This window comes from Typopeltis vanoorti, chromosome 11 (assembly GCF_054136105.1).
Source record: "Typopeltis vanoorti isolate ZY-2024b chromosome 11, IOZ_Tvanoo_1.0, whole genome shotgun sequence".
Lineage (NCBI taxonomy): Eukaryota > Metazoa > Arthropoda > Arachnida > Uropygi > Thelyphonidae > Typopeltis > Typopeltis vanoorti.
The window spans coordinates 127,458,796-127,477,037 of record NC_143559.1 but is presented as its reverse complement, the minus strand read 5'-3'; the positions used below and the strand labels follow the sequence as shown (position 1 = coordinate 127,477,037).

At 34.4% G+C, this 18,242-nt stretch overlaps 1 protein-coding gene across 1 annotated transcript in view; it reads left to right on the top strand.

Moving 5' to 3' along the window:
- Positions 1-18,242, top strand: part of RfC4 (replication factor C subunit RfC4) — a 115,168-nt gene that overhangs the window by 51,735 nt on the left and 45,191 nt on the right. The window contains exons 7-8 of the mRNA XM_090400393.1: positions 771-871; positions 8,071-8,228. Of these exons, the coding sequence (XP_090256519.1) occupies positions 771-871; positions 8,071-8,228 (259 nt within the window). The remainder of the gene's footprint in view (positions 1-770; positions 872-8,070; positions 8,229-18,242) is intronic.

Below are 18,242 nucleotides of genomic sequence, written 5' to 3'. Positions count from 1 at the left end.
TTTAGTCTTATCATCAGTTAAATGATGTAGCCATGCAATAGAGAACAAGGCATGTCTTGTTCTCACTCTGACACGAAATAGAAAACCACTCCAACTCCCCTCCATCTTTATGCCATGGCTCATTTGCATGTACCACTGATGCCATTCTATACAATAACCAGATTCAGCATCACTTATTATATAATATGCCTTTCCCCACAATTTATCACAATTTTTTTTTTTTTTTGTTTACTTTTTTAACACCAGCCTGGTTGACCGAGTGGTTAGCATATCTGCTCTCCAGTCAAAAGGTTGCGGGTTCGAATCCTGCCATGGACATGGATGTTTGTGATTGTGAAAATACTAGTTGTGGTGGTTGGCAGTAGATTGCATTGGTGTAGATGATGCAGGTAGTTGCAGTTGGTGCAGTGGTGGAGATGGAATGTTGTAGAGAGGGTGTCCTCCCTCGATGAGTCTTTGGACTCCCTGGAGGTGTTACATAATAATAATAATAATAAATTTATGGAAACCAGTGTATAAAGGTCACTATTATTGAACCATTGATGAGAAAATGAGTGCCTGAAAAATGTTACATGACCTCCTGTTATTCTTTCATTGGATAAAGTAGTTTTTTTAAAAAGAAAAAACAAAAAACATATGATCTTATCTTTTGAGTCCTTGTCAGGCAAGCAAAGTTGAAAATGAATGTTTTGATATTGTTTTTATTAAAGTAGTTTGATAGAATGTCATTTGTGAGTGCTGTTTTTTGTTTGCTTTATTTCTTGCAATAGTATGACAGAAGGAGCCCAGCAAGCATTGAGAAGAACAATGGAAATTTATTCTAAAACAACAAGATTTGCTCTAGCCTGTAATGCATCTGATAAAATAATAGGTAGTTTTTATTTTATTTGTTTATAGTGATATAAAAAATGTGATTTCATAAATGATTTCACATCATATGTGATATTTTAGAATGTATGAATCAAATTTTTTATAGTAATCCCATGAGAGGTTGTTCAGTATATAGTATTGGATGAGTAGAAACATGAGAAGAAAGTTATTAATACTGAGTTTGAAGATTTGCATATTGCACTCTTTAGGAAACACACAAGAAGCAAGCCTTTCAAAAGACAGCCGTAGAAGGAATAAATGAATATATAAAAAAAAAAAAAAAAAAAGGTGCCATTTTGCAGTTGAACTATAAAAGGAAGTTGAGGTTGAGTAGCTGCTCCATGTGTTTTAACATTTAGAAGAGTGTGTGGGGAGTGGGGCTTATTGATACTAATTCTGATGATGAGTATTCCTCAAAAATATTTGAGGAATACTCATCATCAGAAAATGCAAACAGCAGAAATTAAATATCTGTGTGAAAGTGAGTTATTTATTTATTTATTCATATGGGGTTCCCCCCTGTTCTTTAACTGTCCCTTAGGACTGATTGAGCCCTCCTCATGAGGGATTAAATATATATTTATGACTGTATCTATGTGTGTTCACAGGCTGGTTTGCCTGTTCTGAGGGACAAAAAATCCAAGTTTTCGAAGGGGTAAAAACCCTCTATCTCCATATGAGACCAGCTAACTCACCTTTAGTCGAACGAGACCAGATAAAGGTTCCTCACGTCATGGATGGGAATCGAACCCAGGTTGGAAAGACCTGGGTTTGATTATACTAACTGAGCTTTGGAGGCTCCGTAAAAGTGAATGAATTAGTGAGATGGATCATTAATCAACCTCTTCTGTACTATCAAGTATTTTTAGGGAACTCTTAGGGGTGTTATTCCAAATGTGAGAAGAGTATTCAATTGTTGAATGGATTGATTTATATAAAGCAGTTTGCTGAGGAGGTGATATTATAAATATCACGTCCTCAGCAGCCAAATAGCCTCTGTAGTGCAGTTGGAAGAATAATGGCACATTGTGCCCTTCAATTGGAAAAGATGGATCTTTATTCTCAGAACTAATTCTGATGTTCCAGAAGGCTCTGGTCTTTCACCTACTCCCATCTTTTTATATATCAGTGAACTTTTATTTTTATTCTTGCAAAAAAAGAACACTACTAGCCTATTTATGATCAAAACTCTTGACAAGATGAGATTTCTCTCATAAGTTTCATTACTCTAACTTACTTTCTCTCTTGTCGTAAACACTATTATTATTACATAACAACCCCAAGGACTCACTGTGGGGGGGGGGACTCTGCTCCACTACACACAACTCAAAACCTCCATTACTTTATCCCCTAACTACACAACTACACATAATGACAATCCATGCCATTACTATCATCTACTGACCACCAATAATACTTTTGCCTATAATGGCCGATTTGTCTGTATGCAGAATGAAAAACCTGTATTTCTGGAAGGAAAAACCTGCTAACTCCACATGAGATTAGCTAACACTTTTAATTCAAAATATATGGGCTTTTTTAATTAAAGGAGTTAACTAGTTAGTTAGCTAAGCACCTTGCAAACTTGATTTTACCACATATAAGAGAAACACCATCATTCATTAAGGACAGCACAGACTTCATAGAGAAAGTAAACATCGATCTTTCAGACATATTAGCGAGTTTAGATGTGGTCAGCTTTTTCACAAAGATTCCAAGAAATGAAACAGTAAACATCCTAGAAAATCTCTTCCCACCAGACATTGTACAGCTCTACGAACATTGCATAAAAAACACGTTCTTCCTTTACCAAGATAAACTCTGGGAACAAAAAGAAGGACTAGCAATGGGTTCACCCTTCTCACCAGCTCTAGCAAACCTCTACATGGAAAATTTTAAAAATAATGTTCTACAAAACTGGCACATTAAACCAAAAATTTGGCTCCGCTATGTGGATGACATCTTCATCATTTGGCCAGGAACAGTACTAGAACTGACTAAAACGAACCAGATTATCGTTTTCCATTTATAGAAAGCTGACAAACACAGGAAGATTCCTTCATGCTACCTCACGCCACCACCCATGCAAAAAATAGGCCTCATAAAAACCTTAAGGGATAAAGCATACAGCATCCCCAGTACAGAAGAAAAGCAGAAAGAAGAAATACAATACTTAACACAGATCCTACAACTGAATGGTTTCAAAACTAAATTAATTAAGAAAATTCTCAATACATCACCTACAAGAAACTTAAATAAACAAGACTTCAAGAACGCAGTCACCCTTCCTTATATCAATAATGTCACAGATAAATTAGCCAAACTTCTCTACAAGTACAACATAAAAGTGACTTTCCTATCACTTGAAAAGATATCAAAATCTCTTCGTCCTCTGAAACCTCCACATCACCATGAAAAAACCAGGAGTTTACGGTATTCACTGTTCCTGTGGCATCTGCTACGTAGGCCAGATGGGGAGATCGGGAGAAATCTGCATGAGTGAACATCAAAAGGACGTACAAAAAAAGAGAGAAAATAAGTCTGGCTTGGCATTTCACACAACTTCTACTGGTCATGATGTACTCTGGGACAGAACAAACATGTCCTAAATTGATAAAAACTGTTTCACGAGAAAATTCAAAGAGGCAACAAATATGATCAAAATTCCTATGCAATGCAACAAAAATCAAGGTTTGATTTTAAATCAAGTTTGGTCAGCATTTATCAAAAATTTACCCGGTTCACACCTCAGACAGAATGGTTTCAAAATTCTGTCTGAATTTTGAAAACAGAATGCAACATCAAATAGCATTGTTTCCAGCTAACACGTATTAACAGTTGTATAGATCTGTTATTCGGTTTTTTAACGAACTTTTTCGATGTTCATAATACCAACAAATGAACTTGTTTTTCGTAATTTCTTATAGTTTGTACTTTAAACTGTTAGTTATCTTTACCCATGAAGATGTTCATCTGATGACTAACAAAACTTGTCAGGTTTGTTTTTTAGTGCTTTTTTAGTTTTAAAAAACAGTCTTTTTTAATAAAAATGTGGTCACAAAACCGAAATAATTCGATTAAATAAACTTAATTATAAGCGAGATTTTTCAAATAATTTAATCTAACCTAACTACACAATAAAAATAAACTTAATTATAAGCGAGATTTATCAAATTTTATGTTTATACCATTCTTTTAACTCATTTTTACCTGGTAATAGATCAACAGAATAGAATTGCATATTTGATCTTTTATTCTGTCGCCCATCGCCCAGTTGCCGTCGTTCAGTTGACTGTGTCCTTCTGATACAACCATGTTTGTTTAGGTTGGGGTAGTTGATAAGAGCTGCAGCTGATTTCAACCACCTGTGGTTGAAAATATCCCTTCCCCACTCAGTCAAATTTCTTTGCTGTCTCTATTGCTCTCTTTATGCCACCAACCACTGTGAACGCTTTAATATCCTCTCCGTAAAAATTGTTTTCTCCAGTCCCACTTTCCCAACAGCAAAATCATCCTTCTAGGAGATTTTAATCTCCATAACACCAACTGGCTTTTCTCCTCCAGTTGTACAGATCTTAGAGGCAGAGATGCTGAAACATTTGCCATCACTAACGACCTTAGTGATGTCAAATGTCAACCAGAATACCAGATAACCCAAACCACTCCCCAAATACCCTAGATCTTTTCCTCACCAGTGATCTTTTCAAATGCACAGTGAATGTAGTGAGTCCCCTGGATAATTCTGACCACAGTCTAGTGCTCATCTCCTCCTCGATGCAACAACACTTACATAGCCATTCTCGTGCAAGAGTAGTTTGGTGTTATAACAGTGCCAAGTGGAACAGCCTCCATGACTTTTGTGCCTCATTCCCATGGTTAGACTATTGTTTCCAGTCTTCCCAACTTATCACGGTGATAAGTGGCACCGAACTTATCACCAAAGTAATCCTCACTGACATGGAAACATACATTCCCCACACTTCTCTGAACTCTGTCCTCTAACTAAACCCTGGTTCTCCAAATGATGTGCCAAGGCTGTACAAATGAAAAATCAAGCATACCACAACTGGCTCAAATCAAGAACTCCATCCTCCTTCAATGTTTATACCCAAGCCTGAAAGTGCAAGAAAACTATCAATGCTTCCTAAACAGAATCTTACTCACCTCAGTCCTATCTACAGTCCTATCCTTCTGATGTAGAAAACCATCAATTCTCAACTCCTACACTACCTTGAAGACACCCAGCTATTAAGCGACCACCAGTATAGTATCGCTGCCAATCAACAGGAGATCTGCTCAAATATGTCACCCATCTGGTGAAATGCAATGGAGAAGTTTGGCGAATCTCAAGTGGTTGCACTTGATATCTCTAAAGCTTTTGACCAGCTCTGGCAAAAAGGCTTACTAAGCAAACTCCTATTATTTGGACTGTCTCAGGACTTCTGCAGTTGGATTGCCAGCTTTCTGTCTGGATGCACACTATGTGTGATGGTAGACGGCTCCCTATCCTCTCACCATCTGACTAATGCTGAGTTCCCACAAGGTTCAGTTCTCTCACCGACCTTCCTTCTGTATATCAATGACCTACTTCAGTTGACCTCCAACCCAATACACAGTTTTGCAGATGACAGCACATTGCACTTCTCCCTTTCATTTGACAAACCTTACTCTACACAATTCACTTCAACCTACGGAACATCAAACACCACTGCCTTTAATTTTGATCTCGAAGCCATCTTCCAATGGGGTTCAGATAACCTTGTCAATTTTAATGCTAATAAAACCCAGTTCTGTCTTATTTCTCACAAAAAAGAAAACCATTTTTCCCAGTATTATTTTTGATAACACTCAAATTTCCAAATAAGATGAGATTTCTCTTCTTGGAATTACCCTAACATCAGGCCTCTCCTGGCATAAACACATCACAACCATTGCTTCCTCAGCTTCCAAAAAACTAGGGTTTCTCTTTCGCTCAAGACGTTACTTCACCTCTAAACAGATGTTAACCTTATACAAATCACAAATCTGCCGAGCTATCGAATACTGCCCTCACGTTTAGAGTGGGGCTCCTAAAAGCTCCTTCAAAATACTTGATTCAATACAGAGGAGAGCAATTAGATTGATAAATGATTCATCTCTTACCAACTCACTTCCTCCCTCTCCACTTTAATACAGGTGTTTTGCCTCTGCAATTTGTGTATTCTATGAATATTTCACTTTTCCTCCTCCTTCATGCCTGCTACTGCTGTAGCATCCAAACATCTAAACAAATACATCTCCCTGATGTATTTCTCAAGGAATACAATATACTGACTTTTAAATCAAATGTAAACAAGTTTCTCCTTTTGCAACCTACTACCCATATACGGTACTAATGTACTATAGTATAGGGTGATCAACCAACCTCTTGTGTATGGGCTCAACATTAAAAAAAAAAGTTTAATGTGGAAAGGTATACATTTTGGGATGAAAGAGCAGATCTCCTGTTGATTGGCAGCGATAGAATCTGTACTGGTGATTGCTTAATAGCTGGGTGTCTTCAAGGTAGTGTAGGAGTTGAGAATTGATGGTTTTTTCCATCACTTTAGATAAACTAATAAACAGATAAGGAAATCATCATTCCTTTTTTATGAGGCATTGATAAAGCCACATCTGATTACTGTTCATGTCTGTCACCCGGATTTCTATGGATGAAGTGACAAAGAGGATCCAGAGGCAAGTTATCACACCATCACCAAGATATTGAATGGTATGTGTTATGTTCTATACACAGCTCACCATTGAGGATAGTTTGAAGGTTTTATGGGTGAAAAAGAGTAGATATGATAGAATTATTAAATTACTATAGAAGGGTTTTATAGTATTTATTTATGCATAGGAAATTTTGCAGCACTTAGCTAGATGGGCAAGAACATCTGCACTTCAATTTCCATTCCATGGAAATTGAAGTGCAGTTATAAGGATGTGAGCACTAGATTTTTTTGCTTGGAGAGTGGAGAATGGGCAGAATGGTTTGCCAGTCTTGAGTGCTTTGTCGGTGAACAGGTTCTTGGAGAGGTATAATAAACAATGTGTGGATATTGTGGATCTCCTGCAATTCATCTTTGGATTCCATGGAGATTTCCACTCAATAATATTTTGGTTTCATCTAGTACAAAATTCAGTTTGATCATCTTACATCCATTCACTTATTATCGAAGTTGATAGCCCCTGGTTAATAAGAGAGGCTTCCACAGAGCATGAAAGGAATGCTGTTATGAATGTGGTGTTAAGATCACAGTTGACATTGTGGATCATTGATACCTAAGCTTAAATATTGTGGAAATTTTAATATAAAAAGGTAGCTTCATTTCTGAAGAAAGAAGCCTGAAAGAAGAAATCTTTCATTCATTCTCAGATAAAAAAAAATACTAATCTTACATTTAAAGATAAACAGATGCAACAATTTCATATGTGTTGTTATATTCCATCTTAGCAACATAAGGATATTATGAGATAGGGGATTCTGGAAAGTTCTGATAAATACCTGGAACAAAAATGTTTTTTTGTAAAAAATTTTTTCATGTAAAAATATATTTTCTTCTCATCTCATCTTCCTTTTACCCTCTTTTACCTTGCGGTCTCGAGGGTTTATTAATCATTGGACCTCAAACTGTTCACAGGATAAGGTGGTCAGCCCTATGCCCCAGTGTATTTTATGTCCGTAGTGTTGAGTTCTCAAGGCCGGTTTGCCTGCTTTGCGGGATGAAAAACCCTAGTGTCCACGCCCAAGACCGGCTAACTTGGCTATGGCTGAGGAAGATCCTTCGGCTCCTCACATCTCCGAAATCCTAGGACACCCCTTCCCCAGGCATATGGTTGCAAAGCGCACAGCCACTAGGCTAGACATAAAATTGATTAATTTTTGTTCTAGGTGTTTATCAGAAATTTTCTAGACCCTCCCCATCCTCATATTAAGTTACTGCAAAAATGCAACAACGAGAATATTAAAATATGATGAAAATAATTAGAAATGCTGAAAGGTACTGTGAAATAAAACTGTTTTAGGGAAGGGACTCGGAGCAATATTTCAAGATGAATATTTAAGTTAATTCTGCTTATATTGTATCCCTTTCTATCATATTCTATATAATTGCAATATATGAATTATATTCCATGTGTTTATTTATAAAAATAACAGTATTTTTTATTTAATTTAAGAACCCATTCAGTCTCGTTGTGCCATGGTGAGATTTGGTAAATTGCCAGATGCCCAAATTCTGTCAAAAGTGATGCAAGTATGTGAAATGGAAGATGCGAGTCATACAGAAGATGGATTGGAAGCCATTGTGTTTACAGCCCAAGGTGATATGAGACAGGTATATATATTTTAAACGCTTAAAAAGTATCTCTATAACATTTTCTGATTTACTCTAATTTAGTTCATTTTTTAGTTAATGTAAGTCAGTTATAGCAATAAATGTAATTTAGTTGTGTTCATCTTTCACAAATATTTTATACAATCCTCTAATAAACACAGAAATATTTGTTATATTGGATAATTTGCCATAATAATTAGAGTTGACTAGTTTCCTCTCAACATTTTTCTATCTTCTTAATTGATATGCTACTACTAGTAATCTAATATTTTGAACTTCCTCTCAGTTGTTACCTGTTATTTTTAGTTTCAAATACTTATCTTGATATCTCATTCTATTTTTGTTTCATTTACCATCAGAGATTAGTTCTCTTAAACATTATTTGGCTGATGTATTTCATGTCCCAACTAAATTTAATCAGCTACTCTACTCTGGATTTTATTAGCTATTTTCTGAATTGTTTTATTATCTAAAATGTTATTTCTGTCCAATGAGAATATAGATCATGCTTTTTCATCTTTTTATTTTTAACTTTCTTACCATATTTGTCATTGCAGTCATCTACATACCTGCTTGTTTTTTTTTCCATAAAGTTTAATATGACATTCATTATATATTATACAGTCAGTTCTCACTAATATACATATATTGTTATTATTGTTATTATTGTTCCAGGATTAGGGCCTCCCTCGATGAGTCGATAGACTCATCGAGGGAGGCCCTAACATCATATCAAGAACAACTATTCGACATTCACACAGTATCTATCATACCTTGCCTTGAACTCATTCACGGTCGTAGCACCCATAACAGACTCTGGAAGCTTATTCCACTCATTCACTACTCTCCAAGTAAAAAACCTAGCTCTAACACCCTTGTCAACCACGCTCTTGCCCAGCTTCCATTCATGGCCCCTAGTCCTCCCACCACCAGTCATATTTTCAAAAATATCTTCTGGATCAATCTTATAGAAACCCTTCAGTAATTTGAATGTCTCAATCATATCACCCCTCCTTCGTCTATCGACCAATTTCTGCACCCCACAAATCTTCAACCTATTCTCATAAGGTTCATTCCACAGACCTGTTATCATCTTGGTCACTCGTCTCTGGATCCTCTCCACTTCCTCCCCATCTTCGTGATGGGGAGGAAGTGGAGAGGATCTCTCTCTCTCTATATATATATATATAGAGAGAGAGAGAGAAAGATATAGAGATATATATATATATATATGACAAGAGAGAGAGAGGAGAAAAAACTTTTACAAATCACAGGAATAGCTTGTTATACTAGATACTTTGCTGCAGTGAATTTTCTTTTTACTAGCATTGTGCTTATGGAGTTTTTATTTAGGATTTTTTAGTGATTTATTATTCATAATGAGAATGAGATTTATAATAGTGTTTATTATAGTGAGAGTTAACCATATATAATAGTAGGAATACAATCCCTCCCTGTCTTATATATAATTTTATGTTAAATCACCTTCCTCTACATTATTCAGTTTTAACTACTGACCCATCACTATACTGTAGACATGCACATTGTAGTGAACACCGCTATAACAAAATAATGTGCTGTAACAAACTATTGAAAAGTCCTGGCCTGTAGAAACAATTTTATTTTAAGCTCACTTTTACAAATAGTAAAAGCTCAAAACTTCACAATAGTAAACTTAATTTCCTAGCAAATGACATTACAATCAGTAAACAAAGGAAGTTGTGGGAAATCTTATTTTGTCAATAAAACACAAAGGAAAACAGTGGAAAATAAAAGTAATTGTAGGAAACAGAACAAAGGAACAAAATTAAAAACATAACACTTGGCAAAGATGATTTATTAGTCAGTTTTGACGTTTCTGCCCTTTTCACAAATGTCCTGATCAGTGACACATTTCTTCTCTTACAGAACAAATTTCCACCCCGTATTACGTTCCAGTTACTTTGTGTGGCAAAATAATTTTTACCAACAAAAAGAAGGTACAGCTATGGGCTCACTACTATCCTCCCCCCCCCCCCCCATTGCTAACTTTTATATGGAAACTTTTGAGCATTCTGCTCTAGATTCCTTTACTTAAAAACCTACAGTTTGGCTTAGATACATTAACGATGTTTTCGTTATCTGGCCACACCCTCAAAAACAGAGTTATAACAATTTGCTCTAAATGAACAAGCTCTTAAACAAGAATTACAAATTATTAGCAACACATTTATAAATAATGGCTATAGCAAAAATGCTATCAATAAAGTTCTTCATGAAACTTCTTTCAAAAAGTACATGTAATATAGATTACAATAAAACTAGTTATCCCATACATTAAAGGGTTATCAGAAAAAATAAATAGAATTCTACATCATTATAATCTTAATGCCACTTTTAAACCACCTATAAAATTAAAAAACATATGCAACTCCTCTAATGATCCTCTCCCCCCATTGGCTCACCTGGAGTTTATTGTATCTATTGCACCTGTTTATTGTATCTTATGCCACCATTATTGTTAAGATTAGGATGGTTAATCAAAATTTCACAGACTTCTTTAAATTTGCATCCATAGCAGGTTTTTGTATGATGTAAAGAACAGGTACTTTTCCAATCAGTTTGGTGTAGAGTATTAAGAGTGTGATCTGAGAGGCTGCTTCACCAAAACTGTTAAACTTAATGTGTCTTTTTTTTTTTTTTTTTTTTTTTTTTTTTTTACAGGTAAACTTATCTTATTTTGAGGAAACTGGACACACAATCCCTACCTGTAAAAAAAAAAAAAAAAAAAAAAAAAATGACACATTAAGTTTAACAGTTTTGGTGAAGCAGCCTCTCAGATCACACTCTTAATACTCTACACCAAACTGATTGGAAAAGTACCTGTTCTTTACATCATACAAAAACCTGCTATGGATGCAAATTTAAAGAAGTCTGTGAAATTTTGATTAACCATCCTAATCTTAACAATAATGGTGGCATAAAAATCCCAAGAATTTGGATGGCACACATTCAGCTCACTTAGTTCTTCAAGTTTTCCAGCAAACCCTGACTTTAATTAGGACTCGAAACAATTATTTCAGCTTTTATTGGCCACCATCCATACTGTTTGGTTTAATTTATATGTATACTTATATGAGTAACTTTATTAACATGTTACTCTCTAGCTTAATTTATTTTTGTAACCAAATAGATAATAATATTAACAGACTTTATAACTTTAGCATACCATGTAGATTGCAGTGCAGCTTGTTTCTTTATATATTTGCCTACTCTAGGTCAGGTGTTCCCAACCCTATGCCTGCGGGCACCATGGCTCCCGTCAACCAGTTTGTGCGTGCCCGCCACTGTTCAACCGTGTGCCGTATAGGTTGAAATAATCATGTGCACATCACGAAACAATTCATGGCATGCAATATGACACATGCATCAATGACAATGACAAGTATTAAATGCATACAATGTAAAGTAGATGCGCATTCAAAGTTGTTCATTCCAGTTTAAGAACTGGAATGTCATCATATTCTCCAAATTATGAAGCATTTGTCAATGAAATGCAATGCCAAAGATCACACTAACTTACATATATATATGTATTTAAATTTTTATATAATGTAAACTTTGCATGTATTCATTTAACAAAAGAATTCAAAAAATTTGCTTGAAAAAATAGATGGTGCCCTACTGGTATTTTAGAATGTGCTCTAGGAAGCAAAAAGGTTGGGAACCCCTGCTCTAGGTGATGACCTTAATGTGAAGATTGAAATGTCGAGTGATTATTTTTGTTTATACTAAAACTGAGGTTTTCTCTAACATGGTAGTTGTTTCCATTTTTGCGATGAAAGGAAATTGTGATGAATTGTCCATTGAGGAAAGAACACCAAGAATTGGCAAAAACTATATATAAAATAACAATATACAAAAGTACAAATGCAAGCAGTAATGGGAGCCATAACAAAGAAAGAGTGTGGGAAGAGTATGAAATTATAAAATTCTATCAAGTGCCCTAATCTTTCCTATTTTGGACAGACTGGCTATTCTGTCATGATTAGAATTGAAGAACATTAAGACTATAGTACACTTTTGTAATCTGACAAGTCTATCCTTGCTTCTTATGCTGTTGACACTAGGCACAAAGTTTTTTGGAATCAGATAAAACTTCACTCCAGCAAGTTCAAATTTGATCATCTTTAGCAGAAACATGTGAAATGCTAGGAAATTGTCCAAATCTGAACTGATCAGACTGTATGCTAATATCCAAGTTTTGGGAAGTGATCACTATTAACTATTCATGTGTGTTTTATTTTATTTTATTTATTCATTATTATTATTTTAATCTACACAGCTTACTATAATTGTTCTTCTGAATTCTAATAGCATAGTATAATATACTTCAGCTGCGACTGAGACACGAGATAATATACACATTATTTATGACTCATTATTTTGATTCGTCTTTTGAATGTAGTTAATGGTCTATCTCCTTGATAATGCCCATGTAATGTTGAATGAAATACACCCAATTCTCCATTTACACGGTAGATTGGTTCCAGAAAAACCGTGCAAAAAAGAATACAGTGCATATGAAAAAATAGAAGAATGGTTCCAGATGTGACAACCCAATTAAAACAATAAGTTTTTTCAAACAAAGCATATGAAAATCATTGAATAAAACTTTATTTTATTTTAATGGAATATTTTTTATTTTAAATACTTATTTAAAGTATATGCACATGTATCTTTCTTAAAGAAATGGTGTGTCACTAATAAAACAGAAATTCAAAAAAAGGCCCAAATAGACCCTCGTATATGATTATTAATTAAATTTTATTTGCCCTCACTTTCTGACAGTAGCCATTCTTTTGTGTGAGACTGGAATTAAATCACTTCCATCACTTGAAACACTTTGGCTGTCCTGTTCATACTGCAATGATTAAACGTTTTCTTCAGTAAAAGGAACTAAATTAGCACTGATTTTTTTTTTTGCCACGAACTCTGTAATTAATCGTTGAGATCCTGTTTTGACTAGATTTTTGTATAATTCTTCATATCTCACCATACGTGACTTGAGTTCATGTTTAAACTTCAGCTTGTTCAGTATTTGGATCGTGTATAAGAAGATGACTTTTCAATTTACTAGCCATTTGAAGCCCTTTAATTAATCCTGCAGTGAGTGGAATCTCTTTATCATCACTTTTTTCTTTTTCATTGAGATTCTCAAAGACAGCTTCTATTATTTCGTCATCACTAACAGCCTTGTCAACCATAAATTCTTCAATATCTGCAGACATATAATCATCAAATCATTCTCTGCCAACTGCATGTACTAATCTGATGATATTGGGATGTATACAATGGTACAAGGTTTTTCTTTTTTCACACCTTCCTGCCAGATAGCTTTCCAGCATGCATTTATAGTTGATGGTTTCAATTCTGATAAAGCCAACTTAGCAAGTTTGATACAATCCAAAATAGAAAATTTCTTAAATCAATAACTGCCAGTAAATTATCCTTATCGAATTTATCCACAATGTATTGGAATGTTCTTATGTAATAGTTTTAAAGGTAGCAATCACACCGTGGTCTAGTGGTTGTATTAGGTGGCAGAAAACAAAATTCCACATTTGGGTGTTCTAAAACAGGATGGCCAGGTGCATTCTCTATAATCAATAAAACTTTAAAGTCCAGATTTTTTTTCCATCAAATAGCATTTAACTTCTGGAACAAAACATTGATGGAACAATTCATTAAAAATTTCTTTTGTAATCCAACCTTTTTTTTTTTATTTGCCTTCCAGTGAATTGATAACGTGTTAAAATCCACACCTTTCGTTGCCCATGGTCTTAGGGATCAATTAATGAGTAATGGTTTTAATATACGATCTCCTGAAGCATTACTGCAAAATAATAGTCATCACACGATCCTTAGCTGCTTTAAAATCACACTAACACTTTTTTTTGTGATTTGCTATATAAGTTCTACTTGGCTTTTTTTTTTTTTTTTGAAAAAAAAAGCCAGTCTCATCTGTGTTCCAAACTTGATCAGGAGTGTAGCCACCATTTTCAATAATTTTGGACAGTTTTGAAAGAAATTCCCTAGTGGCTCATCTGCAGATGTGGCTTCTCCTTTTAATTTTACATTATGAAGCATGCATCTTTTGAGAAATTTTGTAAGCCAACCTATACTTGCCGAAAAATCACAATTGTTGTTTGATGTTGTTGGCTCCTTTTCCTGAATTTATTTGTATGACAGTCATGCTTTTTGTTTGATGACATTTCTATCTAAAGTTATTCCATTTTGTGAGCAATATTCTATCCACATCACTAGGGCCTTTTCCATCTTCACTTTTATAATGTCTCTCGTATACGATGACGACGTGGCACCTAATTTTGTTCCATAAGGAACAGATTTTCTAATGGCGTCTTGATTTTTCTTAATCATTCTCATGGTCACTTCATTCAATCCAAAATATCTCCCTAAGGATGTTGAACCTTCTCCAGCTGCTAAATGATCTAAAATTTGGATCTTAATTTCTAAATAAATAGCTTTTCTTTTCTTCTTCTGGCTAACTGAATTATCTGACATTGTGATTAATGGTAATGTTAGAAAAATATCTGAAAATAATCAATAATTAATTTTACTAATTTCATATTACATGTATAAAACTTCAAAATTTAATACATATCTGTATAACTTAATTCTACTGCACGAACAAAACTTTCATGAACAAAACACAAGACTTGTAAACAAGAAATGATTGTTTAGCAAACAGCTTAACTCTTTCCAAGCAGGTTTATATAGGCAGGCCTCCTATAACAGACCAACTTAACTTTGAGGAATCATCATAGCACCCTTCTGCTTCCAGAAACCAACGCCAAGTGAATATAACAGATCATTTGTTGGCTTAACTTCGGAGAATAGTAATTACAAAAATTGATTTTTTTTGTTGTTGCCACAATTGTCTACTTTCTGTAGCATAGAGTAATCCCTGATATTTAAAACATTGAGGGAGTGTTTCTCGGAAATGATAATTATAATGGAAATGCCTTTTTTAACAGAACTGAATTCAAACAGAAATTTTAAGAACCATGTTAAATCAAAATTTACCATAAAATAGAATTGCTTTTGTTTTCTAAACGATGTTATTTCGAAATTGTGTAAAAAAACTCATGTAAAAAGAGAATTAGTTGTATTGGAGTTTTTGAATAAATTCTATAAATTTTGTTACATGTAACAAAATTTATAGAATTTTGTTTTTGATAAAAATGATACAAAAAAATTTGTATCATTTTGTTACATATGTAAGCCATGAAACTTACTTTAATATGTTTAGTGCGCATGTTCATTAAAGCTATTAATTTTTTTATTTTAATGGTATGGTCTGTACATATTTATTCTGTTATGAAGATTTCAAGGGTAATTGACATGAATTTAAGATAATATAACATTTCAAAATTTAAAAATTTTATTTGGGAAGGAAATAGGTGGTATTGTATCCTTTGTTGATGGTGGGAAGCAAGACAGTTTCCAAGCTGGTTTGAACTAAGCATGTAGATTGAATTTACAAGAATCTTTGCTATTTGTTCCAAGGTTCCTTTAAGATAGGGTATTGAAATTCTTTTCATCGGATTTCATTGTATCTGTAGAAGGATGATAATTATTAGTGATAATTATCATCCTTGTTGTGTCTATTACATATCAGATTGCTTTTAATTTTATTCTCAATTCATCTAAAAAAAAGGGGATCAGAAGAGTAGCTCACATGAGCTCTGTATACAAGATTCTTGATATAAGCCCCGTGATTTGTGATGACTGATAGTGGGAGGATGAGTGAATGTATCTGCCATTAAAAGTTGGCTTCCAATAAACTGAAAATTTAACTTGACCTGTGAGATTACGAATTATTATGGTATCCAAAGAGGGTCTTAAGGGTCAACGCTGTATAACTGGGAGGAGACCTGCATGTGGCCTTTTATGGAATGAGGAGAACTGACTGGGATTCTGACCTAATGTCCAATCCTTACCTTCTCGTGGTGCACCCTGTTAGGTATCTACCAAGACACTGAATGAGTGAAGATGGGCTGGCAATTTGGGATTTAGCTAACCAAATTATATTCTTATTGGCTTAAACCACAGGCTAAAAAATGATGGTACAACATGGCAGAATATCATGCCAGCTGAGGTGTCAACAGGAGCCTTGTTAAACAAGGCTCCTGTTGTTTTCGTCAGGGAACCAGGGTGAATAGTGCCAAGTCAGCTACTGGAACATATCCTGAAATACATTCCAACTCACCATTAGCAGAGTTCAAGATTGGTACTATCGATGCAAGAAGCATCAATGGAAAAGAAATGAAACTAGCAGAAAAATTGGATAAGTACCATATCGATATAATAGGTGTGATTGAAATAAAGCAGTTAAAAACAGATGAGATCTTTCTAAGCAACAAATACAAAATGTTATATTCAGGCAATAGCAATCAGGGAAAAGAAGTTGTAACTATGGTATTCAACACTAAATATGAGGATAATCTTGAATGGTAGGCAATATCAAGTAGTGATGTGGGCATATATCAAAATGTGGAACTGGACAATGAGACTTATTTATGCTTATGGGCCCACAGAAGGTTTAACCAAGGAAGAAATGGATACATTTTTTAGGCATTAGAGAAGGCAGCTGGCACAATGAAAAGGAAAAGTTAATTCTTATTGGAGATTTAAGCAGCAGAGTGGGAAATGATTGCCAGATATATAGACGAAACTTTGGAGAAGGAACATGGATTAGTTATTACTAACACCATGTTTCAACATAAAAATGTGCACAAATTCACATGGAGAGAAGATACAAAAAAGAAAAGTCTCATTGACTATGTTATAGTTGATAGCAATGTTTCCCAACTGGTTCAGGACACTAGAGTATACAGAGGATTTAAAATAGGAAGTGATCACTATTTAATTTTGAGTAGGATAAAATTGAATTTCATATTGAAAAGAAGAGTGTGTAAGAAAGTTTTAAAATGAATCAAAGGTGAGCAGTTTTCAGAGATAAACTGTAGACTCAAATACACAAACATCATTGAATAAAAAATGAAAGAGTTTAAAAACAAGAACCAAACCTGAAGAAAATGTTGATTGATTCAGCCAGAAGACCATGTGGTGAGGTTGGTCTGTAAGGAGAAAAATCAAACTCTGTGGTGGACTTAGGAAGTTAAAGAGGCAGTCAAGGAAAAGAAGAAACCAGAAAATTCCTGGCAAATAAGTTACCTTGTGCTCTTAGAGAATACAGACAAAAATGTAAGAAAGTGAAGCACTGGGTAAAACTAGCTAAACAAAAGTCATGGGAAGTGTTAAGACCATTGAAAATAAATATCTGGAAGATGGCAAAATATTCTGGAGGCTATTGAAAAAAGCTTGGAAATGGAGAAAGAGTACTGTAAAAGGAATCAGAGATAATAAATGTGACATGAAAACTAAAGATAAAAATATTCTAGATGTCTGGAGTAATTTCTTTGAAAGACTACTAAATGAAACAAGCAATGTCAGCACAGTTGTAGAAAACTCCCAATAGTAATGCAGTCAGTAATACATATCCATACTTGAAGTACAAAAAGTCATCACAAACCTGAAATATGGAAAGGCAGCTGGAGTAGATGAAATTCAACCAGAAATGGCTGCATTGTATAATTCAGAATGCCTGGTCAGATTGTCAAATTCTGAATGATTGAAGCAGTGCTCTCATAGTACCCATCTATAAAAAAGGGAAATAAAACTGAACATGAGAATTACAGAGGTATTTCCTTACTCACATTGTTAGAAATGTAAATGTATCACATTTTTACTGTAAAAAGGCGAATGGAACAAAGGAGAAACAAGAGTGGCTAATTTTTTTCAGAAACCAGCAAAGCAATTTACTACTTTGTTTGCAAATTGTTTTCTAACAAATAATAGTTTAATGAAGGGTTTAATGACTGGAGAAATAACAAACCTTATGTGATCACGAGCATTCTACTAAGCATATATGAGCAATGTGCACATATC